Below are 27334 nucleotides of genomic sequence, written 5' to 3'. Positions count from 1 at the left end.
CATCCAGAGGATAGTAGCCGCGCTTGCGGAAGGCGTGATGGCTTATATGTATCCATCCTTGTTCTAGCTTGTACCTTTCTGTACCATGGGCACACTGTTGGGAGATGGCGGAGTGCTCGCTTAAACCGATGAGCATATTTTTCTAGTAAAACTAACTGACCTGCACTTGGATTTGACCTTACTCTATTCCACAGAGCTCTGCACGAATAGAGTCTCAACCCCAGAGAGGTCAAAGAAATTCGTCATCACATTTCGAAACACCTAATATAGGAAGAGCCGTACTAAGTGCTTTACAAAGAGAATGATGTAAAAAAATTTTTTTAGAAGTCCCTTCTCTTGGGAACTAAAGCTTTACTTTTTGTTTTTATTAATAGATGCATTAATAGAGTCTCATCACCAGAGAGGTCATACACACATACGTGCATTTACGTTTATATTTCTGGTTCTGCAGATTGACTGCAGATAGGATGAAGAAGTTCTTCTTAAGTCTATTCCGTAGTTGTGCAAACTAAATCTGGCTTAGCAAGAGAGCCAACACACTGTTGGGACCAGCATTGTCACGTGTTCGCTGCCACCACACCATGACAAATGTGGACTACGAACTGGGCAGGCCCCACAGGCACACGGAGGGGCTGATGCGCTTCCGGCACCAGCTGTAACTCTGTTTCTTTTTCTCCTTCAGTCAAGAAGCCATACCAGAAAGCAAGCTGAGTGAGAGGGACCTGATTATGGGTCATTTATAACGTTGCCTCTGCTCTAATGGAAAAAAGGAAACCAGTCACAATTTTCAGCATTTCACCTACTACTATTAGTATCAAATTCACTTGCCACACTTTACAAATGATGGGGACATGGCACTGTGGCTGCGAACTGCAGAGGTGTGAACGCAGCTACCGAGGACAAGACACAGGGATTTTTTTTTTTTTTTTTCCTGGGCAGCCTTGCTTTGCCCAGAGTCCCGGCCAGGGGCTGCGCAGCCTCCAGGTCCCGGCCGGGGTCTTCGTCACTGCGTCAAACCAGGTGGTGCGACTTCGGTCCTTACGCCCCATAACACTCAAAAATGAAGTTGTCACTCTGAAAACCTTTCACAGTGATTTTGCTCAGTGTCAATTACAAAACATTTTAAAGTTGATATCTATATCTATATCGATAGATTTAGATATAGATATAGATATACAGACATATAGATACATATATATATATAGAGAGAGAGATGGCTTTGTGACCTAGCCAGCTCTGGTGTGTGACAATCTTCCCTAAGACTCCTTTTCTGTGAATGTGTGAAGAGAGGTGAGGATTTAATGGAGAGAAAGAAGCCACAACAACCAGAGAAGAGACCAGAGCAGAACATTCAGACAAAGGTCTCGTGGGACAGAGGACGGGGCACTGACTCACCAGCTGGCCCCCGGTTCCCATAGAGCCATTTACCAGCCATGCTGCCCTTCGACCTCTTTAAGCCTCAGTTTCCTGTTTTGTCAGACTTGCTCAGTCTTCCTCACATTCATTCCTTCCATTCATTCTGTCCATTTTGGCCTCCGAGCAAAGGCCAAGCCCTCCGGTAGGGTGCGGAAATGCAATGTCCCTCCTGGCAGGGAATCTGCACTCAGGGGACAGAGCCTCACACACAGACAGGGACGATGGCAGGACTGTGCGCCAGCACTTACCCAGCACCCTCAGCCCTGCCTAGAGGGAAGGGGGGCCAGGCCATTTCCTAGGGGAAGTCACGGGGTGAATCTTAAAGTCACGAGTCATTAGAAGGGACCCCACTCAGAGGAGACAAGAGACATTCGAAGCCAAAGGCACAGCATGAGTGAAATCATAGAAGTATTAAAAATCAAAGGAGGCCCAGGAGAGATGACTGAGCTGGTCAGTGTGGCAAAGCAAGGGTCAGGCCATGAAAAGTTTACCTTTCCGCGTGGAGGGGACTACTCGAGGCTTTCACCAGGAAGGTGATGCTGTCCACGTCGCGCTTTCCTAGGCACAGACTAGTGGCAGCGAGAGGGAAGTTTTGAGGGGAACGACGGGGACAGAAGGCGGGTGAACAGGTGGACCGCCGCAGCAGTCTGGAGAGGCGTGACGGGGCCTGCGTCGGCAGCAGCAGTGGAGAGGGAACCAGGAGGGGGAACCAGGAGGGGGAACCCAGGGATGTCTGCAAAATAAACCGAGCAGAGCTTGGTGCTGGACTGAATGAGAAAGGAGAGGAAGGGAAGGGTGACCGTGTGGTCACATAGCCTGGGTGACCGCGCGTGTGGTCCTCCCACCAAGTGAGGCGGAGGACAAGAGGTGGAGAGGGTGGTTGGAAAGACAGAGATGCATTTCGTTTGACCCGTGTTGTCGGAAATGCATGAGGGACATCCAGACAGACAGATCTGTAAGTCAGAAGCCTGCTGGAAAGGAGCCATGGCTGGAGACGGAGACAGTTGAAGGGCCAAGTGAAAAAAAAAAAAAATAATACAAACAAATGATATTCATTTCACAAACACCAACTGGGGATGTTTCTTGTAGGAAGCACTGGGCTTGGAAGCTGTAAGAAATATAAAGATGCATCAGCCAGACCAGACCTTGCCATTTAGGAGGCTAGAGTCTAGGAGGGAAGAAAAGGCTCATCAAAATACTGACACATGGGATGGAAAGAGATGCCAGCCAGGAGGGAGCCTCGGAGAAGTCTTTCCTTCTGGCTCAGCCACAGGAATCCGAGTGGGAGGCATGGTCTCTGGCTGAAAACTGATGGTCTCTGGCTGAAAACTCAGGGAAGGTGGCCAGATGGAGACGTGTCAGGTAGGACCTGAAAGGTAGATGAGGTTTGAATACGTACACAGGAAGGCGAAGGGAGGGCATGAGAGGACAATGCCATGGCCATGGCAGGTGCAGGGAGCGGGAAGGTACAGGAAGGGTGGTCCCAGGCAGTGAGAATAAACAGGAAGCCTGAAGTCTTTCTGTCCCCAAGTAATAAAATGCACTATTTGTGCAGATGATTTCCAAGTGAAATAACTGTCTTTCTTCCTTTCGAGTGTTCTGTCTCTGTAACCCCAGCAACCTGGGAGGATATGAGCTGGGTAAGAAGACAGCACTGAGCACAGATGCTGGTAAAAATTTCTGGATGCAGACACAGCCCTTTGAATCTGCTCAGAGTATCACGCAGGAATAGTTACATGGCTCACTTCCCATTCTAACTTTTTTCACTAGATGAAATCAGGTGAAAATGAACATCAGACCCAAGCTTGATCAAAGAGGCAGAGGAAGTCAGAAGGGGCACGCAGGCGAGGGAGGCGAGGAGGGGGAGGCGGCTGAGTCTCCTGTGCCTCAGAGGGGCCTCCCGTTCCTGGTGGGAACATGGCATTGGCTCGCCCTTGCCCTTGAGCGGAGGCTGTCCGTGAACCAGTGGGGCCCACCCGAAGGGAAGCCTGGGAGGGGCTCTGTTATTTGGTAAGTCGAAGTCCACTTCCCTGTCAGGAATTTTCCTTCAAAAGCAGACTTTTCTCACTAAGATACAATACAGTCATGTTAGACAGGGAGATAAAAGCCCTCTTCTCAGAGTACCCGAAGTCCTCCGGAGGTGATCCCATGGGACATTTCTCCTTGTCAAATGCCCCAAGCATGAGGCTCTTGCCGTGGCCTGCACTGCCTCACGTGGTCCGGAGGTCACTCCATCCTGAGGCTCCTGGAGCATGTCCTGTCAGCAAAGGTGGGGGACACATCGAGGGAGCCCCAAGTGGACTATGTGGGGCAGAGCGGGATGAACAGAAGAGGCCTTGGGTCAGCAGTCCAGCAAACCCCAGGGAGCCTGCAGAGGGGCCCCACGGGGCCATGGAAAAGCGCTCAAAGCCATCAAACTTCTTTCAAGGGATTGGCACAGTGGGAAGTGACAGCTCCCTCCCAGGCACACAGATGCACCATTTCCCCAGAGACCATCACCTCCTATTCATAAATGGGAAAAAAAGGAAGAAAAAAAAAAAGAGCAGAGTTGCTGCAGGGAACGGAATAAAGTTTTTTCACATATTACTCTGAAGTCTGCTGTAACCAGGGATCGGTGGCATCCCATGAGTCCTTCGCTTTCATGTCCCTAGAATGTGAGAGTGGGGGGCAGCTTACAAGGTCATCCAGCCCGGGGTCCCCAAAGCGGGGTTCCCACAGGCCACCCGTGCACTTCTGGTCGACGCTGCGTCAGTGGCTGGCAGAAGTGTGAAACGTTTTCATTTTATTATTTATTTTATAAAATATTGTTTTTCCAAACCTCTATTGAAATAGCGAACTATACCATACTATACCATCAAACCTATGAATTTGCTGGCATTTTGATCTAAGTTATGGCTAAAATGAGTTCCATCTGAAAAAGCCAGTCGATTAAAATTAAAATATTTAGAAAACACGAACACAGATTGCCTAAATATATGGTGGAAAAGAAAAAAAGAAATGCCTAGAATTTCGAGAACGCTCATTTACAGGTGAGAAAACGGAGGTTCAGGGAGGTGAAGGAACCTGCCTCAAGTTTCACGGACTTTCAAGGGAGAGGGACCCTAATGGAAGCCTCCGATTTTAATTCAGTGGTCGGATCCGGCGGTAGGTCACTGGCTTCCCTGGCCCAGTTTCAGTCGCTGCTGGGGAAGGAAGAGAAGATGCAATCCAGGTGAGTCCAGCTGGCTCCTCCGCCTGCATCCCTCTTCTGTAGAAACTCTGAGCAGAGCCCTGGCAGTTGTTGGTGCTGTCCCATCCCAACCTCAGGTGGAGTCCAAGGCCGGGAGCCCTGCCCTGGAGTGGCCGGGGGCCTTGGATGCCCAGGCGCCTGCTCCAGTCGGCAGAGCGTGGAGGTGAGTTGGGGCTGCGGACTGACGAGCCAGCTGAAATCCTGGGGACGGTGACTTGGATGTATATACGCTCCAGGACATTTAGGGAATAAAAAGAAATAAAGGAGGGTGTTGTCTCATCACTGGGGATGCAGAGCCTCTCTGAGTTTCTTCTCTGTGGCAGCTCGTCTCACTTCGTAATAATGTGTCGAAGGCCCATAAATGCCAAATTCGGACACGTTCACTCATAAATCCAAAATGCTATGTGTCTTAGTCCTAAAGCCTTTCATGATCTTCCTCAGACAAGACACAGGAAGGGAGGAAAGAAAAGGCTGAATTCCTCAATAAACACCTGGTGTCAGAGCTCCCCTAGGGACCTCGTACAGCCCTGCCTTCTTTACAGTACCATGGCTGAATAATTCACCTTAAAATCACCTTCCGTTTACCTTCAAACTTGGCAAGTGGGAGCCAGAGCCCAGAGGGTCCCAGTTACTGCTCCCTGAAGCATCCACTGCTGTCAGCGTTAGTCCGATATGCCAATCATCTGAGCATCTGAGTCATTCTGAGCTACAAGGCTACTTGACTCATCTCCATTGCTATTCGAGGGTACCAGTGGCAGAGATAGAGGGATCAAGAGAATCATAAATAGCAAGGCAGCATTAAGAAGCTCCTGACCTCCCCAGATGTACCAAAGAGACCTCTAAACAACCTTGAAGAGGGCTACTGACATAAGCCTTACATATGGGCAAGACTTTGAATCAACTTTAGCAGAAACTTGAGAGAGTCACGGCTGATTTTACAAGGCAAGGTCTTAAAATGCTCTGTCCACCCTCAGCCTCATCAGCAAGACAGAGAGCCGGTGCTAAGTCTTAAAGTCCTTACATATCAGTCCTACACAGGCCAACCTTATCATGACACATCTGGCATAATTCTACTCCCGTATGTACACATCTATGAGTATTTCACTTTAAGGGGTTGTTTTCACACATCCAGGCTTTTCATAAAAGTCTACTGTGTATGTCACAGTTGAAACCCAGCAGAAGTCATCAGCCTTACAGGGAAGGAAACAGAAGCATATTTGCTAATTGGTATCTTGTTTATACTTCTCTTATCAGGTCCATTCTTCTTTTGTTTTCGTCGAATTTTGTCTTCACTAAACCCTTTGGTACCTCTCAGGAGAGGCTAATGTCACCTGAGTTGGTGAATACGACGTATCTTGAATTTGTAGCAAGAACAATCTTTGTCAATGCCTGCCTTCAGTGACAATTATAATCAATCTATGAGAGTCTGATGAGAACTAGTAAACTACTGTCTTTACACTGCAAACAGGATGCTATCGCTTCTACCAAGTTGTTGGATTTTAGTCTCTGTTGGGCTCTGCAGACAAAAGAGGAGAAAGTAGTAGATCGGGGTCAGCAGTCTATAGCCTCTAGGTAAAATATGGCCCCCTGGCTGTTTTTATAAATAATGTTTTATTGGAACACGGCCATACCCATTCACTTACATACTGTGTATGGCTGCTTTGGCACTACACTGGCAAGAGCTGGGCAGTTGCAACAGAGCTCATAGGGCCTGCAAAGCTGAAAATGTTTACCATTTGGCCCTTCATTGAGCCCTGGATCAATTCCTGCCATGATCCACGCTAGTGTTCTCTCTATGGGTATATATAGCTGGCTACATCTACTGTATCCAACCAGAGCCCATGGTGTGAGTTTGAGGTCATATTTAAAGACAGACATCAGGTCTGTGGGAGAATCCCAAAGCTTTCGAGAGGGGCAAAGGCAAGGGGCAGACAGCATGACCCAGAGGAAAGTCAACAGCATTAGGAATAAGCATCTCTGGGTTTTTCCTCCAATGTTGGTTGTTAACCAACCACTCCATGCCTTCTTTTCCCTGTTGTGAATGTAATAACAACCCTTGTATGTGTGGATACCTGGGCAGAAGAGGAATTCCCATAATGACATCATTTGAATTGATGAAAAAATAAATGAGTCAAGTTCTTCCAGGGAAGCTAGGAACTGGGATTATCATCCTTAACCATAACATGGCTGCTAGGAAACCCTATAAACAATGACACAGAGGTGGCTTAACAATACCCTGGATGTACATGACTGCAGCCCGGCTATGTGATGGGTTCATTCTATCATCCCGATGTCCCTAATTGTCTTGGTCTTTTCCCTGGGCATAGCCCCTCCAGCATCTTCTAAGAGGTTGCTATGATCCCAGCTGCGTTTCTGCCTCCCTGAGGTAGTGGGCCCCTGGGTAAAACACTGCACACAGAATTGTTACAGGCAGCTTGCATGGCACCCCAAGAGTTCCCTAGTTAATATTTACTGGGCACTTCCCATGGGCCAGGCATTGTAGGGAGTGCTTAATGAAAATCATTTCATTTAATCATCAAAACAGCTTATGAAATAGAATCTATTATTATTCCCATTTTATAGATAAGGACAGTGAGTTTAGAGAGATTAAGCAATTTGTCCAAGGTCACTAGAAAATCAGGTAAGTGGTAGGACTAGGATTTAAATTGCTATAAATTATCTCGCTAAATTTCAATGCCATAGACGAAGAGCCCCGATTGGCTTCTCAACACCCTGGGCTCAGAGCCAACTCCAAGCTACTTTGCAATGCTTGATCTTTTTGCCCAATCCAGCTCTCCGCCTTTCGAAGTGGCTCGGAGACTCCACCACGACCGCACCTTGTCCAGTTCTTTGTGTGCCTTCCCAATCTCTACCAAGTGCAGGGTTCCTACCGCTCTAGCTAAAAGAAACAAAGTGATCCCACAGCCTGGAAACCCGGAGAAACCAGCCAGCTGTGCTGCCGCCAAGCAGCAGAGTCTGACAGCAGATCGAAGGCTGAAGTCGGATGCATTTGCCTTGAATCCTGGCTCCGCCTGTGTGACCTTGATTCTGAGATTTGCTTTCTCTAAGTCTCAGAGTTTCAATTCTGCAAAACGGGGAGATTCATATCTAATTTCACAAAGTTACCATGGGAATTGATTGATATTACGCATGAAAATAATATCACACATTGTCTGGAACACAGTGAGTGAAGTGATAGCTTCATGACTATGACTATTACCAGCTCTTAATATTGACTTAAACCCTGCGGAGATTATGACTCTTGCTTTCAAAAGGATCTTCAAGGATTTTTGGAACTAAATACTTAAAAGTAAATCGTTGGCTTCTATATCAAGCGAGTTAAATTGTCGAACAGAATATTACATCAAGTTGTTGAAAAACATTAGTATCCTTGTGAAAATTTGGCCTCTTGGCTATTTTCCTTGACGTCTGGAAAAGTAGGGGTAACTTAAGGCCTCTATGAGCTTCAGGAAACAGAAGAGCAGAGAATTGTCAGGAGAATGTAAAGAATGGAAAGGAATAGTAAAGACGGTACATTCCACGAGGCTCATCTTCTGCCAAACGCCGTCCTCGAATGTTAAGTATTAGTAATATGATTGAATGTTCCTCGAAAGCAGAGTCTTGTACTGTGAGTTTTCTATCTTCTTGGTAGCTAAAGAAAAAGTACCTGAAGTCTGACAGATGTTGTTAAATGAAAGAATCAATATCTAAATGAATAAATGAGTCAATGATTCTTTTAGATCGATAAGTCGATAACACTTTTAAAATGCTTTCTTAGTTTCTAAAAATTTACTCTGAAAGTGTGAAAGTATGGATATAAAGAAGCCTGTTTCTTGTTACATGACTTTTACAATTTTAGAGTTGGAAGTCCCCAACTGCCCTCTTCCCTTCCCTGCCAATAAGCCCACTGCCAGCTGTGAGGTGGCGTGGCTGAACTCAGAGTTAGCAGGTGGGTTTAGCCGAGCTGAACAGAATCTGAGCTTCTGGGGTTAGTTGCCTGGTAGAGCTACAGAAAGAGATATCTCTGTTCTACCTCGGTTGTGGGTCCTAGTGCTCATAGAGTTATTAGTTTTGAAGTAAAAAATGGGGAAAAGTGTCAGACAAGCCTCGGTCGACAGAAGTCTAAACAACAAAAGCTGGTAGGATGACGTGATGAATATACACTGGGCACTCGCTATGGGCCAGGGTATGAGCTGAGTGCTTCCCAGAGTACAGAGTCCAGACGCTGCCAAATGCCTCGACTCACATCCTGGCTCTGCGACCTGACAGTCGCTTAACTTTAGGTAAGTGATTTATCTTATCTGGCCCTCAGTCCCTCCACCTGTAAAATGAGATAATAAGGAACCATATCTGGTGGTAGTGTGGTAAAAATAATAAAAAAAAAAAAAGCTAATACATACTGAAAGTACTTAGTACTTAGTCGTGTCTGGCACATAGTCAGTACAAAATAAGTTGGTGATGCTGATGATGTTGACGATGATGATGATGATGATGGTGATGGCGATAACGATGATGCCACCATCATCCTTCGATTCTCCTCAATCTCTACAAGGTAGATTGCACTATGTCTGTTGTACTGAACAAGTAAGCCATGCAATCATGGCTTCTCAGCCTCTGCTAAGGAAGTAGTTCCTGGCTGTGCCAGGAGCAGGAGAGCTTATTTTCTGTGCCACAGAAGCCAATCTCCTCACAACTACAGCCAACGGGAGAAGGTTAGGGTTTTATCCACCTATGGGATAACGTGACAAGAAAAGCTCTGAACAAACAGGAACTATGGCAACTAGGTACAGCCATCTGCTTCTCTCCCTAAGGAGTAAGAACAAGGGGGTGGAGAGGGAAAGCAGGAAATCTGACAGCCTAGGAACAAAGTTAAAACCATCGAAACACTGAAAGAAGTCAGGAAGGGTCCTCAGTGAGGTGACTGGATAAGCAAAAGCACAAAATTAGGAAAAAACAAAAAACAAAAACGGGGAGGAATGTAGAGAGTAAACTGGACAAGGGGACGAATTACAGCCACAGGAGCACTGGAAACAGGTACAAAAGGGAGAGCCACACACTGCTGAGGCTACGGGTTGACCAGATGACCTGGATCCCGCACAGTCTTCCAGCTTCTGGCTTCATGAAATTTTGCTTTGAGGATGTTTTTTTTTTTTTAAATCAGAGGATTCCTGTCTCCCTCACCTCCATATGAATTTCTATAGTAAAACTTACAGAGAAGGCCCGAGTGGATCTCCATTCTCTACAACTGAAATGCCTAACCGATGCATCCATTTCACAGATGAGGAAATGAAGCTTCCAAACGCGTCAGCAAATTACCTGAAGTGCTAAAGCCAGGATCTGATGCCCACCTGCCAAGTCTAAACCCGGTGTTTCTTTCTATTACACCTCGGCTCCTACTCTTTAGGAATACGAGAGGGCAGCAAGCAAGACAGAACAGCTGAGCAACTGAATAGCTGACGGACTCCCATGTACCTGCAAGAGATGCACAGCTAAATCACGGTGCCAGGTAAGGAGTCTTGCAAGCCAAGCCTTCCCTTGGCACTTGGAATAGCCTCCAAAAGGACTCTGGCATCTCCAGTCCGTTGCACAGTCAGTCTCTCAGTGAGAATCCCAAGAACAAAGAGGTTTTGTTTTCAGGGATCTTGCTGTTTATTTTAGGAACTGCTCACCATTTTCCTAATGGAAGGCAGAATACACAGTGACGACTCTGGCAGCGGGGCAGTCAGACCAGTAAGTCAGTCTGGCCCCATGACGGATGGCTCGAATTGCTAGAAAAGTTCCTTGCCCTGAATGAGGGCCTGTCTTTTCATACTTTTCAATGTATTACTCTAGTTTTGTCCTTTGTGGTAACACAGGACACGTCTAAACACCTCCATTTGTTTCTTAAAGGTCAGAGGGCTCGGCCATGATGAAGTACACAAGTAATATCAATCGACAAATAAGATGCAAAAGCGACTCTGATTAACGAATTTGCTAATGAATTTTTGTAACAGATTTTCTGAAGGCAAAAGATGCTGATAGAAAATAAGTATCTAGCACTCTCCCCTGTGCCCACAAACTATAAGTACTTGACGGTCTTGGTGGCACGCAGTGATGACCACGCTCGGAACTGCTCTTCTCTGCCCTAGAAGTGGCTGAGCTTTGGCAGTGAAATGAAGACAGTTTCAAGCCAGGTAACACATGATGCTCAGGACTGTGCTCAAATTAAAAATTAAAAATAAATAAATAAATAACTATAAATGAAATGTAACAGGGGGAGCAGGGATGGGTCCTTTGGCACAAAGTTGTTTGCAGTCTTGGAAACATGGTCCTAGAGGCTCCCTTGCATGTTCTGTGGGCTTCAGTCCCAAACTTCAGCCCCAAAGTCCCAGACTGGAACTTCCCTAGTGTGCCCATTCTAGTTCCTGTGCTCTGAGACTCTGAAATAGCACCTGTGGTCTCTTTTGACCCTAAACCTTATTCTCGCCATTGTTTCTCCCTAAAGAAAACTTTGTGTCTTGGGCTTGCCTGAGGCTCCCAGAAACAGAGAGCCTGGGGACACCGGAGGAGCCAGCAGTAGAAGGCCACATGGGCCTGCACTTGCTGGCCAATGGGCTCTACACAGGGGGCTAGTGGTCCTGAGCAGCACCCGCGTCTGATTGGTGGGCTCTATTCCCATGCTCAGGGAGAGAGACAAATGCTCAAAGATTATTTTCTTCCCCACAATTGTGAATTGTGCCTAAGAAGCCTGAACTAGGAAAGAGACTATCTACCAGTCGGAATTATCACTTCAAAATATGTACTGAACTGAAACATTTTTGAAAAGCTCTTTGCTGTGAAAAATCCATTTAACCAAACTATATGCATATAGGAAGTCTATTAATACTGCCATTTTTAATCACAAAGATGAAATATGTAGATAATACATTATCATTCTATTATATATCATTAAATTCTTTTATACGCTTTAAGAAGAAAAACGTAGATCTTATGGTAAACCAGCAAAAGTAAAATATGGAAATTTAAATCTACACAGTCTGAATATGTGATGAAAAGCCATATTAAAACCTGATCTATAGAATAAACAATTTGCTTATTACTGAAGAATTCACTGACTTCTGGTTTAAACTCACACATCAATTTTCATTTGATGATTTTTCTTTCACTTGTTCAAGAGTTTGAAAAAGAGTATCCTTGTGTACTTTGTAGTTTTAAATGTCAATTATCTTGCAAAATTTGAAATAAATCTCCTCAGCCAAGTTTGAATCATGCAGGAGGTTAAAATACATCATTTGACCCTTGAAGCAATGATACGAGATTTCAGGAGGAAAATCCAATTATGCTACGCAAGGAAGAATAGTACCTCTTTGGAAAAAATAGTTCAAAAATTTTAGGGTGTGATTGAAAAAATAAGAAAAGTAAAAGGTTTTTCAAAGCTTTAAATTGCCAAGTTCCCAGCTGAGGTATTGGTTTTGTGCAAGCCCATGATCTTGCTGATGGTATTTTTATAGTAGGCACGGTGGAAGAGAGGACTTATTTTCATTCATACGATGACATGAGGGTACAAAAAAAACGTTTTCCTTTGCTTCCCATTCTCTCATTTGGGTTTAAAACAAAACATGGCAAATGCAAAATATAAAAGTAAACAGTGGTTCCTGCATTGAGGAAAGATGGATGAGAAAAGTATAAATAAAAAATGAGAGAAATGTAAACTTTCAGGTTTTCATAGAATCATTAATTCCCTGAGCACATAATGGAAATACTTAGGATAATCAGTTAAGCTTTTAAATATACATTTTCTTAACGAGAGAGAAAAGGTTGGGTGTATTCATGTTTTGATAATCGCCTTAACTTTTCTCTTTTTTGAGTTATGCTAATTGGGTCCCAACTAAACTGTATCAATAGTGATCGTTATAGTTAATGAAAAATAGTCCTGCTATTGTTATCGCATAACTAACAGGGTCTGGGTAGTAAGACTGTGTTCAAGTGCATTTCGCTCCCCAACACTGTTGTCAGTCAAAGGATCTGCTATCTTCTCACGCCTAGAACGCGCTCCTTCTGGACGCCTCAGGTGGCCGCCTACCTACCGCCAGAGGACACGGTATAAAGTGCATCGGATAAAGCCTACCATCTCTGATTCTCTTAAGAAGAAGCCATAAGAAACTCGAGGAACCACAGCTTCGAATAGGAGGCCCTCAGGCTCGATTTCCAAGCTGAGGGCAGATCCCCAACTTCAGACTTTGGAATTGTTTCTAGAATAGATTCTTAAGGAGAGGAGAGGCAGCGTGCGAGAGTGTGTGGTGGAGCGGGAAAGGGCACAGGAAAGAGGAAAGGCAAGACAGTACGCGGGGCTGCAGAAGACGCCACCGTCCACGCCGTCTCCGATGAGGACGGGAGGGAGCTCACCATGGGGGCCCTAGTCTCCTGCAGAAGTCAAAGGACTTCCTAAGTTTTTCAGGGAGATGTGGGCCTATCCACATCCGAGAGGCTAAGCCAGAGACAGACACCAGACTTGTCCACAGGCACCCTTAGCCCATGCCCTTTCAACCACTGCCTCCTCCGGCCTCGCTGACAGTAACATAGTTGAAACATGGCTGAAAGAATAATAACTGCCATTTTATTTGGAAAATGGAGAGTCATTGATGGACTGCTGCGAGTGACCAGCAGCCTCTGAAGGGAAGATCTAAGACACAGGTCTAGAGCTGGCTTTTCTCATCTTTCCATTTCGGTGTACATTGTCCATTAATCCCTGCCCGGGGATGTCTCGAAAGAAGAAAAACATTTGTAATGAAGGGCTTCTCACAGGGGTGGTTGTATTTTAAGGGTACAACCTCTTCCTCACTTCCGCTGGCATCCGTGATCAGTGTATTTCTATCTTCACTGCAACCCACCCCCACACCCGAGTACACACACACACGGGCACACGCACACACAGACACACACACACTTCTCTAGAGAACTTACTGGAGTATCTCATTCTGAGGACAGACAGCAGGGGTCCTGCTACAGTCAAGATGTGATGTAGCCACTGGGACAGCTGTGCTTTCGTGGATCCTCACGCCACAACCCCAGCCCCACCACACACGTCTCCTGACACACTGCCGGTCTTGACTTCTTGTATTCAGGGTCTTTCTTTCAGACAGAATCACACCGAGTATTAGTTCTTGGGGATCTCTACACACTATTCTTTACCCTAAACAATTCTTTGGTGTGACAAGGAACGGTTCTTTGAAACGATCTTGGACTAAAAGAAACAAAACAAAAACCACCCGTGACCATGGCTGCTGCCCACACTGATGGGAGGGTGTGGCTGGCTGGTGAGAAGGCCACCACTGTGTCCTTCTTTTCAATCAGACCGTATTATAAATATGAAGACAATGTGGCCTCGATATCTATCACCCAATGTCAGGGCTGATCTGGCCCGTCGGCCTGATATGACCACTCTCTGGAAACTACAAACTGCACTGAAGAAGGCAAGCTTCTTTGAAAGAGGAAACACTGGTCTTTGATTAAAGATGCACAGGTACTGCGACGCCCATGCTATAAACCTCGATGGATGTGTAAATATGAGGCACAGCAATCTCAGTTACCTGTCTGCCTTCCAGAATACCCAGACATCGAGGCTTACCGTTTGCTATTCGAAAACTCTTTTCTTGATCATATAGTTTAAACAAAGTATCTTGTATATAAGTACAGGTAATCTATCAAGCCAGTTTTTCATGGGGACACTGGTTGAGGAAGAAATGAAAGGCTCACCTTCTGAGAGTTTATCAGATTGGACGAGGACCTAGACTGGTTCTTAGTTGAGTTTCCTAGCAGTGAACTAGCCCATGCCCTCCATATATATGGCCCACGACTAATCAGTCAAGCCTCAACCTAGGAGCAGATGGACTGTATTACCAACATTAATACTAAGACATGAAATACCAGATGAGACAGGTATTTTCTATCTCCACTGGAAAATGCATTCATTTATTCCACAAATATTTAGTAAGCATTAGCTATGTGAATACATCGCACTAAGTGCTCAGGGTACATCAGTGAGCAAAACACCACGGAACAAAGCCCTGACTGCCACTGAAGCTCTTTCTTTCTGGTGAGATTCTAAAACACAAGTTCCTAGAATTTTAGGAAGACTCTTCTAATTTTTTTGAGGAAGAATCTTCTAATTGGAATCTTATAATCTTTTACATAATTTCTGAATAGGAAGAACAATGCTGATGTTTCTAAGCGGGGCTACAAGGAGAGACTAGTATCTATTGATAGTCATGACTTTCACTATAAGAAGAGAGAAACCCAAGATGCTGACTTTCTTCCAGGTGAGAGAAAAGAGAAGAGGGCTTGGCAGCAGCAAGCAGCTTAGCAATGTAGTCATTCGGCAAACATTTATTGAGCAACTACTATAAGATATTCTGATCTACTAGTTGAATCACTCCTTTCTAAGACAATCACTGCCCTCATCTGATATTGTTGATGGTGTGTATAAGTTACTTCAAGTCTTTGTTCTTCAATAGGCAACTTTTACGTAGGCCACAGGCAGAGGCATTTCCCATCAATGATCATTATGGCATTGGGTCTCAGAGAGCTACATCTGTGCACCAAGACTCTCAATGTCAAGGTAACACAAGCTCTGGCCTGAGAGGCTGAGGCTGTGCTGTTCTTACCATGACTGAGATGTGCAGAATCCTCAGCTCCTCCTCTGCCGACTCATGCTGGGGTTCTTGGGTTGGGTCTTGTCCAGGGAGGCTCGGGGCGCCATCTTGGTGATGGATATGAAAAAGCAAAGTGCCATTCTCCAGCCACTGCTGCCTCCAGCGCACCAGAGGGATGTCCTCTGTGTTCCCTGAGATCTCTAGAGGGCAAACACCAAGGGCACAGGTCAGAATTCCAACTGTATCGGTCCGAACCTTCTTATTCATCTTCTTCCTAGACACTGGTACCGATCGGCCAGTGTCAGCTGAAGGCAACACAGGGTTCCAGGTATAGTTAGGTCAGGCTGACTGCTGCTCCAAATCTCAGGGAAGAGGACAGACGCTGAGAAGAAGAGAATTATCTCCCATAGGTCTTTCCACAATAATCTAGGGAGCCCGACTCTCGCCCATTGAGAAAACTACCAAGGTAAAAATTCAAGTTCTTCTCCATACTTCTATGATCAATATCATCCTTTACCCAGCACAGTCTGAATACTCTGATCGCCCCCCAAGGTAAATACAAGGTTGTTTTCCTCTTGTAAATTAGAAAGTGTGAGTTCCTTAGCAATTACTTCTAGACTCTGGTGAATCTACCAAGGAGGGAGTTGGTAATTACTATGCAGAGAACTGGCGCTTATGGAACAGTCCTGGGAGGTTACTGCAGGGCAGCTGGGGCTGACAGGTCATTTCTGAAACCACAAACATTTGCTGCACAGTCCACTGGAGATGTCTGATACTTGCTGTGGCAGGTAAAGTAATGCATTAACTCCCTTTAATTTTTCTCTTCCTTTTTGCAGAGGAGAGGAAGTATACGTGGAGAGGGTGGTATAGAAGTGGGCTCTTATCCCAGACACAAGCATTCATCTGCTCTTGGGGCTCCAGACCAGGGCATTGCACTATCAGCATCAAATGAATAACAAAATACCAAAAACCTACGATGCACTTCATGCTGTTGGTGCTAAGATACTGCTGCAGAAGTACATCATCATGTGTTGCTCTTGCTCGTAACACTAAGCAACATCATGTCAAAGCCTTGAGACATTCCACAATAGAGAGACCTGGTTAACTTGGTCTCTCCCGAACTTCATTTGGCCCCCAAACTATTATTTCTTTAATAACTATTACCACCCTAAGGAACTAATATTATGCTGAACACACTCTGGCTTTATAAAAGCTTTGCTTTATGAAACTTCATTTTTTAAAGGCATGGCTCCTTCTCCCAAAATTTATCACCTTTGACCAAAAAAATAATTCCATAGACATAAAAAAGATTTAATAAGACACATTTAGAAGAGTATTCTCATCAAGTACCACAATCATAAAGAGGAAAGCAATGTTAAATATTTATGGAGTGTGTAAATATCTTTCATTATTTGTGTGAAGGCACAAATGATGTACTGCTTTATTTATTTACTTATCTATTCATTAATTTAGCAGACATACATTGGGTGTGTATTATACAGCAGACACTGTTCTAGGCACTAAGATACTAATCTAAAAGAGGCCCTCAACAAGATCTCTAAGGTAATCCACCACAAATGGATGTGGTAAGTGTTACACCACGTGCAGGACAAAATTTAAGAAAGAAAGACTAATTTTGCAGGGGTAGAGGGTGGAAGAGGGGAAGAAAGCAGCCTTCTCAGAAGGTGATTCCCGCAAAGAATGTGTATGAACCCCAGGTCATCAGCTGTTGCCTGAAAGACACCGACATAATCTCTTATCCCACAGACCAGAGTGCAGAATAAACCAGGAAGTGGGAAGGAGGTCCAGCAGGCAGCACAGCCAAGGTGATCAGGCTCCCTCGCGTCCTTGGCCCTGCTCCCTAATCGCCTAGTGGACTCATTCATCCCAATGGGTGATGGGCTGGTGAGCTGTCCGTGTTCTAGGAAGTGACTGTCACAAGCATCCAGGAAGCTGCTGTGGGCAGAGGGTATGAGCGTGCAAAGTCCCCTGCATCCTGGTCCTGATTTTTCACAGGCACAGCCTGATGAGGCAGTGACATTGGCTTCCTGTTTACCTTTCTGCTGAGGAAGATTTCGCGATTTCCAGGTGAAGAGGAACCCTTGGGCGTGAGTCTGAGGGCGCCCACTTGGACCAGCGCAGCCACACCACAGGTCACCTCCAGCCACTAACTCTCCTGGACAGCAGCACCTTTTTAACTGCTTACCACGCCTCCACATCAAAGCACTGGGAAGAGTCCTTCTGAAAAACACACCCTCCTCCCCCAAGGCCTCGCCCTGTCATTGCTGTAGAAACCAAGCTCTGTCTCCTTCTCACACAGACAGAAAAATCACCAGCACTACCGGTTCCTACGAGAGCACCTAATGGCATCATGCAATCACCCAGAGCAGCGTGCATCCAGCCTCCCGTCCGCACCTGCTATACCTAACCCAGCCCGAGATTTGTTCCACGCACGTCGATGTCACTTCAGCCCTTCCTGTAAGTAGTCAGAAAGAATCTGGCCCCTCATCGCTCTAAAGCGCTTAACAAACCAGATTGTTATTTCCCAAGAGATGCTCAGCAAGTAGGTCAGGCTCATTACCTCTGCTTTACCTGCGGAAGCAAAGACACGTAAATACCCAAACCAAGGTCACCCTAGCTTGACTCAGAACAGGGAATACAGAAGATGACCTTCTACCAGATCCCCTCCACCAAAACTCACACCGCAGAACATAATCTGCCTTCGAGCGTGTGTGCGCACACACGTGCGCGCGCGCACACACACACACACACACACTCACACACAGAGGAAACACTTGAGAAATCCTTTTAGGAGTTTTTGAGCTACAGTTTTTTAACTTTTCGCGCAGGGTTTTAGTATTGCATGACTTCACTTAAAAATGAGTTATAATTTACATGTCCCCAAACTCACCCTCTCTAAGTGTGCAATTCAGTGGATTTAAGTACATTCGGTGTTGTGCGACCATCATCATTCTAATTCCAGAATGCCTTCACCAGCCTCGAAAGAAGCCCTGTGCTTACTGTCAGCCTGAGACTTTTCCTGCGGAGGACGGGTCTTGCTCCAGGGCTCCAGGAGTAATGGCACCAAGCAAAGCACAGGTACGGTGACAGTGCTGACAAAACGCTCCCGGGGGGCTGAGGGCGCAGCACCGTGGCCTCAGCTGTGGGGTATGCATGCCCAACCCTGTGGAGGGGGCATCCTGATCCTGCCCAGACCAGACTCATCACAGAGGGCAAAGGGCAAAGGAAGGAGAGCCACACATGCCAGTGAGGGCGATGTCCTTTTTCAGATTTGAGATAGTTAGGACAAGATGGCTTTCTCCTTGGCTTTTCTCCCACTCCTGGCAGGACCTGGCACGGAAGAACTAAAATGCCGAACCAGGAGCTTACTTACCTGTGCTGTACCTGGCCCAGGTCAACCAATGGAAAACCACACAGGGCACGGTGAAGGTCTTGTGAATGTCATTGCTGCTGGGACTGAGACCAGAGTGTGGAACATGGACGCAATCATGTTGGTCTGCATGGCAGCAGAATAACTATCTCAAGAAGAAATACTCAGAAATGGCTTTACCAATGCCAGCCTGCCCCGAGACTTCCGAGGAGCAAACGGGGGAGGTGATGAAACGCCCTAGTCCGAGGCTTCCCAAGGGCTGCAGACGAGGCTCAGATAGAGCCTTTGCTAAAATGTGCTGAACAAAACAAGCGCCAACAGGAGCCTATGCGATCCTCTCAAGATACCACGGGTGGCATGAGCACTGAAGCCGTCATCACACTGGGGGCTGAGAGCTCCAGAAGGCACGGTTGCTCTGTCTTTGAGCCTGTCCGTTCTTCTCCTACACAAAACTCCCATCTCATGGCACCTTCCAAAATTCTGGCGCTGCCTGGAATACACAGAAACTAGGGTGCCATTTATTCTCGTACACAACAAATATTTTTGGAGTACACCATATTTGCCACAGTCGGCCAATTGTGCCACATGGTCCCTACTCTCGAGGAGCTTTTGATGTAGTAAGAAACTGAAGACACGGCCATGAGTAAGTCCTGTAAACAGTAATCGCGGTACTGAGTAAGCGGGTGGAACTTGGCTGGGCATAAGCCCATGGGAAGAGATGAACTGGGAAGAAATTCTCAGAGGCAATTCCAGACGCAGAGGACGGTGTGTACGAAGGAATGGCTGGATAGCACATCTGCAGAACCGAGGGGGGTCGGGTTACACCTCAGGGTGGAGGATGTGAACGGGAGTAGCAGAAGATTGAGGCTAAAAATGCAGATTGGTGCCAACTGCCAAAGTTGTGGATCCCAGTTTAAGGAGTTCGGAGCCAGGGGAAATCACCCCCCATTTTATCGAAGCAGAGAAGCAAATGAATCCATGATTTAGAAAGACGGAGAAGACTCAGAAAGAGAGAAGCTGGCAGACTAGGTCCAACCACAGTGGAACGCAGTCTTCCGCAGCGTTCAAAGTTCTGAACTAGATCTCAGGAAACCTAGGTCTGGAATGACCTTCAATGAGCTGCCCCCACGTGAGTTTTCTCATCTGTCTAAGGAGGGGCTGTATAGATGAATTTCCAGATCCTTTTGTAACTTTGACAATCCACAGTTCTGAGCCCAAAAGGGTGTGCTTCATGTGACTACCTAGAAAGATGACCATTTCAATGTCCCAAACAACATCAAATCATCTCTTAAGGCCAATCTGTACTCCACCTCTCCTCGCTCTCTGAGCACAGGGAAGACAGATGTGGGATGTGTTGGTCAGAGCCTTGAAGAGCCAGGCCCGTTTCTCAGATGGAACCTCGGGCTGATGAGAAAGGTTCCACTCACGCTGCTACGGATATGCGGTTTCTAAAGCAGAAACCTCGGAGCTTCTGTATGTAACAGAGAACCTCGATGATGGTAACTCGGGCAGGGAAAGTCACGCTAGAGAATAATCTGGGATGGGGAGAGGCAGTGGGAAGGAGAGAGAGATGAAATCACGTTTGAATCGGCCTTAGTCATTGTTCTAATGTTAGCTTGTGTGCTGTTAGCTTGCAGCACTGTCTTTTTGTGGGGTTAGCTTAAGATGCCCAAATCTCGCTGTAAAAATACCTTTTCCAGGCATTACAACATTCCCATGCCATCCGAGGGCCTTGCTACTGCCTGAGGCCTCCCTCATGCTGAAAATCCCAGAACGGAGCTGCCGAGACAACACACCAAATATGGATCGGAATTGTTTCAAAAGATGACTTCGCTGAGGACCAGATCCACGATTCCCCCTTTCAAAGTATTTAACGATGTAAAGTCAACTACGGACTAGAACTGGGGAAATTCTCAAAGATCCTTTAATTCACTGATTAACTTAGAGTGGCTTGGAGCAGTTCTAGCATTTGGGCCCCTTCTCACTCCTGGCAAGGCTGAGTTTCAAGGTGACTCCAACTGAGCAGAAACGAGCTGGCACGGGTGGCGAGATCAAGCCAGGAAGAAGCATTGACATGCCACTTTTCAGACTCATCTCGAGGGCACCTGATGAACTGACCCCACAGTCTTTCAAGGTTCAGAGTGACACTCTCCTCTGACGGCCATTATGATTAGAAGACCTTGCTTAGATCCAGACTTCAAACTTGCTGTTAATCCTAAAATGGCTTCTGAGAAGGTTCCCCAGAGTTTCCCTGTGCAATGAGCTCACAAATTCAGTAGCGATAAGCCAACTGCCCCAAACCAAGAATAACAAATGGGTCTTGTCCATCAGGGACAGTCATCAAGGATACAATTACCCCCTTCCCTTCAATTCTTTTTTTATTTTCCTTTTCCCCCAACTTTAATTCAAGAGTTTGAAAGATATGGATGGTAGGTCTAGTTTCCCACATGGCTTCATTACGGTCTTCCAACTAAAACCATTAACAATGGCATTACCTTTCAACACCTTTGTAAGAAAATAATCTGCTTAAGTCGGAGGTTAATAACAGTAGAGGATCACTAATTACCCTGCAAGTCTTTACCCTGGTATCAAACGTGACCCAAATCTTTAACGTCTCTGGAACGACAGCCTCTGTGGACCCCAACTTGTTCCATAAACATAATGACAGCAGCACATTAGTGTCCTGGCCATCTGTGAAGAAAGATGAGGGACAGAGGAAAAGCAGACAAAGGAGAAGGATGCAGAGAGAAAGGACAAAGTCACGAGACATGAGGAAAGGAGAATGGCCAGAGAAACAACGTGCCTTGGGTCGAGTTGGCTGGGCCTCTATACAGGGTCTGTCGGGTATGGAGTGTTGAAGCGATTCGATGCTCTACCTCTCAGAGTGAGAGCCACATAAGATAAGGGGCCCCATTAAGGCTGAATTCAATCAGCACAGATGCCAAGAACATGAGGGTTTGCCTGAAGTTTGTCTCTCTACAGACCTGGCTAAGAAAACAACACAATGGCGGACAGCATAGCCAGGAAATCCTTTTGTAAAGATGTTCGGAGCCCAACTGGGAAAGGAACTCTTGCTGTGGCTCCTCTATTCAACTCACTGCCTGTTGCGTGTCATCTTGTTCTTGCTCCTCTGCCTCCCAATGGGCTTGCGTGATGGCCACAGAACCGTGTGAGCAAAGCTTTATAGCAAGATGGCTTCAAGTTTCAAGAATCTCTCACCCAGCAGAAACACAAGAGGTTCCTTTTTCAAGTAACTAGAACCTTCCTGACTTGCTGAGATTTGGAATCGAAATTTCTGCTTGTGACCCGGAGGAGGGTAATTAAATTTCTATTTCTCCTGCTCGGTGACATTTGCTCTCAATGGCAAAAACAAAAGGGCCTGAAGCGTTACTGATCCACTGAAGAGAATCGGAATAGCAGGTTACCTGGGGCGCCGGACGGGAAGCTGGGAGAACGAGGCTCTGTCATCTCTCTGAAGCTCACTTTTCTTATTTTCTAGAGACTGGACTAGAAAGTCCTGGACTAGTCCAGGACTCCCCAGCACTAATCATGGCGTTCAATGACACAAATCCACACACGACACTTGGCTCCACTTAGACCCCAAATCAGGTGCAGGCTGAGTATGTTTCTGCCGACTGGATCAAAGTCTCCGTGGAAGTTTTTCAAATCAGACTTTCCTCTTGGAGTTTGGAATGCTTCCAGCTCAGTCCAGCCTCTCAATTTATAGTGTAAGGTCGGGCTGTGCTCAAAAGCATGACAGTGACCTATGGGAACGCCAATCAGTAGTCCCAATTACAAAGCATTGTTCCCATGCAGATGCCTCCGAATGGTTTCCTATGAGTTATTTAGCTGTTTATGTGGACGAGGGTAGTCTAGATTAGACAAACACACACACAAACAAAAACTTCACCTGATTTCTCTCTGCCACCCCTCTCCCATGTCCTTTTTCTTAGAGCTCTACTCGAAAAATCAGAAATGCTAACATCCTTTAAAGCTGCCCACCCACCACTTCTCCTTTTCCAGAAGAGGTTGAAGATGGACTAAAATGGACCGACACAGAAAACAGGAGTGATGTCAGAAAAAGGAACGAGGGCCCTCGATGGTCCATAGCGTGTCATCTCGGAGGCGGGTGTGGGCAGGAGCTCCGGAAAGCAGAGGGTGGCTTTTTAAGCCCAGCCTGATGGAAAGCAGCGAAGCTTTCTATGGATGTTGCTGGAAGTAGGTCACTCTGCACTCGCCTGAATAGCAATCAAGCAACTCCACGAACATTCTATTTACCTAGCCATGGAGATGAAAACATTCCTGTGGGGAAAAATGCAGCCAAAAGGTTCCGACACAACCAGGGAGATGAGGAGGCATTCAAATGGCTTGTGATTTCATCCGAATTCGTTTGCTTGTTCCCACCGCAATGTTTCTTGGGGTCTTTTCAAACCTCTGCAAAGAGTTTATCCACATGATACTCATTAGAGTGTCATTTGAAAGGGGGTGAAAAAACCCCAAAGCTCTCTGAAAAAGACAGGGTTATTCGAGCCACAGATGTACTGGTAAGAAAAATTTTAAATACATGTAGTTCGATTCGCCACTGCCACCCGGCTGACCTTTGTAAATTGAGATAACGGCCCGCATTTAACAAAATCTGACATCGAGTAAGATTTGTAATAATATTTAAACTCTGTAATGTTAAAATATGTATTTACGGATCACTGCATGCAGGGTAATGAGAATAAGTCATTGTGAAGCCTGTGCTTTCGCGATTGGAATTCTGATTTGAGCTCTGCAAGATCCTGGGGGTGGTTCCCCTATAGTGTGGCGTTGGAGGCCGTGCGCACACCTGGCGTTCGGAAAGCCGGGGCACTGCTTTCCGGTGAACAGGTTTCCAGTGAAACCCCGCTCATCCCGAATCCTCTCTGGGACTCTAGGCTTTCATCGGCAGTGAGTTCAGTGTTTGTTATAATTCTGTGATGCTGAACTATTTCAGCGAGGTCTCCTCTAAGGCTCTCGCCTTATGAAATGGCTGGAAAATGAAGCTGATAATGACAAAATAGCACCTATAAATGACTCACAGAAGGAGAATAGCCCATTGCCTGTCCTAAACTGTCCGGATTCGTCTTCATTTCTAATTATTCCTCATCCTGTTGTATTTCTGTTAACATCTATGATTCGGCTTAATAAGTAATGATAGACCTATTATGCACTGGCTCTGCTAAGAAGCCCTTTCACCACTCATGAGCCAACTTAATCCTCGATGACCCTCTGATGTGGGTATTTATAGCTCCATTTTACAGATAAGGAGTTCCAGACGTCAACAACTCGAACAAGTTCACCAGTTAGTAAATACTAAAATTGGGATGGGGGGAGGGAGAATCCTCGAGCTCCTGGCTTCGAGGCTACTCCTGTTCCTTTCCACTATTTCAACGCCCCTTCTCTCACTTTGCAAATTTCAACCCCAGGATAATATAAGTAAAATGCTTAGCATTATCTGGCATATAAATAAACACCACTGAACATCGATATCATCACCATCATCATCATCATCATCATCGGTACTGTGTTTGTTAGTGTCATGATTAGCATCATTCAAATGAATTCTAAAATTGAGCAATAGTCCTTGACGGAGTAGAGCAAACAGTACCTTTAAATGACTCTAGCTGTTTAAAAGTCTTCAGAATTCAGGAACCGTTAAGTCTAGGAATCTGCCCAGTTACAATGAGGAACCGGGTCCAAGTTATACTTGTACATTTCTCTAATGTGCCTTAGAAAATTGAACACTTTCAGATATCTCTGATAAAACTCCACTTATACTTGTTCTGCTTTAAGATCCACCCACAAGGGCTTTCACAGAGGGTTACGATGCTACGCACGCCCATCCAAGACTGGCACATGAGGCCAATCCAGGGAGCGTGCTGTCAGACACTTAGCAAGATACTCATGAATTAAAATGGGCAGGTCCAGCCAGAGGGACACAGGGGTGGTGACTAAGATCAAAGAAACGTGAAAGAGCAAAGGTAGGTGATGTTAAAGTAACAGGTGTGCTCCCTGCAGTGGTAAGCCCAGTCCTTTCCTGCAGACTAATCTGTGTACGAGCTTGTTATCACTTAAGAAAAGAAACAACGGGCCCAAAATGGAGTCACTTTTGCAAAGCCCCCCGTCAGCAAACCGAGACTTAACACCTAACCGACGTACAGTTTCAGCTTCTCCCAGAAATGCCACCTTTAAGCAGTGAACTTGGAATTACCTAGTCAGCACGAATGAGGTCATCTGCCTGACAGACCCCGGCTCCTCCCAAAGGAAGGTGACCTTCCTGAAACAATCACTCTTGGCTGGAATAACTTCCTCACCCTGCCTCCTTCTGCCTATCAGTCTTCCCTTTTGTACAGCTTCTCAGAGCTCGTTTCTACCTGCTAAAATGAGATGCTACCCGATTTAAATAAAGTCAATTTGATCTTTAAATGTATTCGGTTGAATTTTGGTTTCTAACAGATTTGGTGGCAGCGATGGAATCAAAGGAGACCTCCGACAGCTTTGGGAACGATGCGAAACGCAGGCATGGCACCCGTGAAGCCTTTTGAGTTCTACATCTTTCTCATCATTTCCAAAGACCAGGGTAAGCGCCTCTCGGTTCCGAACTCCACTGTCCATGTGTGGAGCTCCTGGTGTCATTGGCTTTCCGACCCAGGGCAGGTCAGCCCAAAGAGCAGACGGTTCTACCAGAACCCCTAGCCCCTAGCCCTTGGTTCAGGCCACAATTCCCACTTAACTGGAAAACCCCAGCCCTCGGCTCTGTCTCTAGGTCCTAGAGGCTGGGAACTGCTGGTGGCAGGTACGGGTCCCCGTTTCTTTGGAATCAGTCTGTGGTCCCTATTCTTTGGTGTCTGCTGGTTCAGTCCTATCTCTAGTCCCCAGTTCCATCTTGGGAACTGCTGGTGGCGGGCACAGGGACTTTTTTTGGCCAGGCTGCAGCAACCTCTCAGGGCCGCTGTCGGTGTGTGAAAGCACGTGTTTGTCTGTCTCGTTTTGTGTAGATAAGTGCTTGTTATCATCAGCTACGGCTATCGTTAGCTACTGCTAATGGGCGTCTTGAAAGCCACAAAGCCACAAAAACTGGTGGGCAGTGGGTTGAGCACTGAAACGTTGTTAAGAGCGCTCACCACCTAACCCAGAGACTCCCACGTTAGGATAAGTTGGTCATGGAATACATTAGATTGACACTAAATCACTGGCCAACCTCAAAAAAAGTACTATGCAATGAGGTCCACTGTAAAACATCACACAGTTCCCAACCCGGTGGCACATCCCTTTTAGGTATTAGCTTGGCTTTTAACTGAAACAGATGATAGATTAGATAGATTGATAGATTGATAGATCGATAGATCGACAGATCGATAGATAGATAGTAAAAATGGGATCCTTACATTTTAAAAAAGTTGAACACATCACCTTCCAGCACACCTTCTTTTATGTCAAAAAACTGTGGTTCCAGAAGCTGTAGCTATCTATAAAATTGGCAAAATCTTACCAAAAACTATCTAGAATTACAATGGCCATGCTGGGGAATGTCCCAATTAGACAAGATCACTCATTTAAAAAGTGCCCTTGAAAACAAGGGTTCCCAAATCAAATAAACAGAATGAGATGCCTATTTTTACTGGAATACAGAAGCAGCTCGCTTTTAAAAGTCTTCAAAATTCCAAAAGAGCTTCACTAAAAAATTTGTTGCAAAAGGCTAATAAACATTTAAAGATACAAGATAGTAAACAAAAGAGGTTACAGCTGCAAGCTCTTTGAGGCCAGGCACTTAACACCCCTGGGCCCCCCACACCATACCTTCCCAGGGGTCCACCATTAAAACCCTGACCCAGTGACAGATTTCTAAGTTTGTAATCAGCTGGGACACTGGAAGAGAGGTTGTCCTCAAAGGGCCTGTGCGAATTTGTCCACATCACCTCAAATGCCCTCTCCTATCTGCCCTGGAAGGAGGACCCCCACAGAGACCCCTCCCACAGCTGACTCAACTCTAAGGGATTCTCTAGCAAATGGTGATCTGTATGTAATTCCCTTAAAGGGCAAAGGGGAAACTAAAACTAAAAGTAAATTTAAAACTGGCCCAATTTTGGTAGATGCTGGAGCTACGCGCTCTACTTTATATCTCACTCGGAGCCAGCAAATGGGATGCTGGGAACAGCCGGCAAAGGCTGGCTAAAGGTGAGACTTCTTACCAGAGTCAGCAGCTCTCCCGGTGTCTGCCTGTAGGGCCCGGTAGAGAAAGAAAAATAATAATAAGACTTCACGTTGTCCCTTCTTTTGAAAATCAAGTCCACTGCTTATAGATCTTTGGGGCTGTCTCTAGATCTTGTAAAGAGAGTATCTTCTGCACTCTATTGGGAGATGCCTCTTGGGTCTTTGAGGTTATGTAATACTGCCAGAAATATTTACTGTGTGTCCCAGCTGAAATCTGACGAGATATCTGAAAAGATTTAATAATAACTCTATGATCAGAAATCTGGCCAAATTGGAAGCTGATATTCACAGCCTAACGGGAATTAGTTTAGGCCTTCTCCCCTATGTTAAACATACCCCCCCAAATAGTCCAAAGACAAAGCTGAGTTTCTGATTTCCATCTCAGTTGCAAATCTTCTCCCTGATGTAAAGAACCAAATTAACAATAAT

General features: G+C 45.8%; 1 protein-coding gene across 1 annotated transcript in view; it reads right to left on the bottom strand.

The window, feature by feature from the left end:
- ASTN1 (astrotactin 1) overlaps nt 1-27334 on the bottom strand; it is a 275401-nt gene that overhangs the window by 161348 nt on the left and 86719 nt on the right. The window contains exon 2 of the mRNA XM_006907901.2: nt 15289-15476. Coding sequence (XP_006907963.1) covers nt 15289-15476 — 188 coding nt within the window. The remainder of the gene's footprint in view (nt 1-15288; nt 15477-27334) is intronic.

This window comes from Pteropus alecto, unplaced genomic scaffold (assembly GCF_000325575.1).
Source record: "Pteropus alecto unplaced genomic scaffold, ASM32557v1 scaffold101, whole genome shotgun sequence".
Taxonomy (NCBI): Eukaryota; Metazoa; Chordata; class Mammalia; order Chiroptera; family Pteropodidae; genus Pteropus; species Pteropus alecto.
This window is presented reverse-complemented; position numbering and strand designations above follow the sequence as displayed.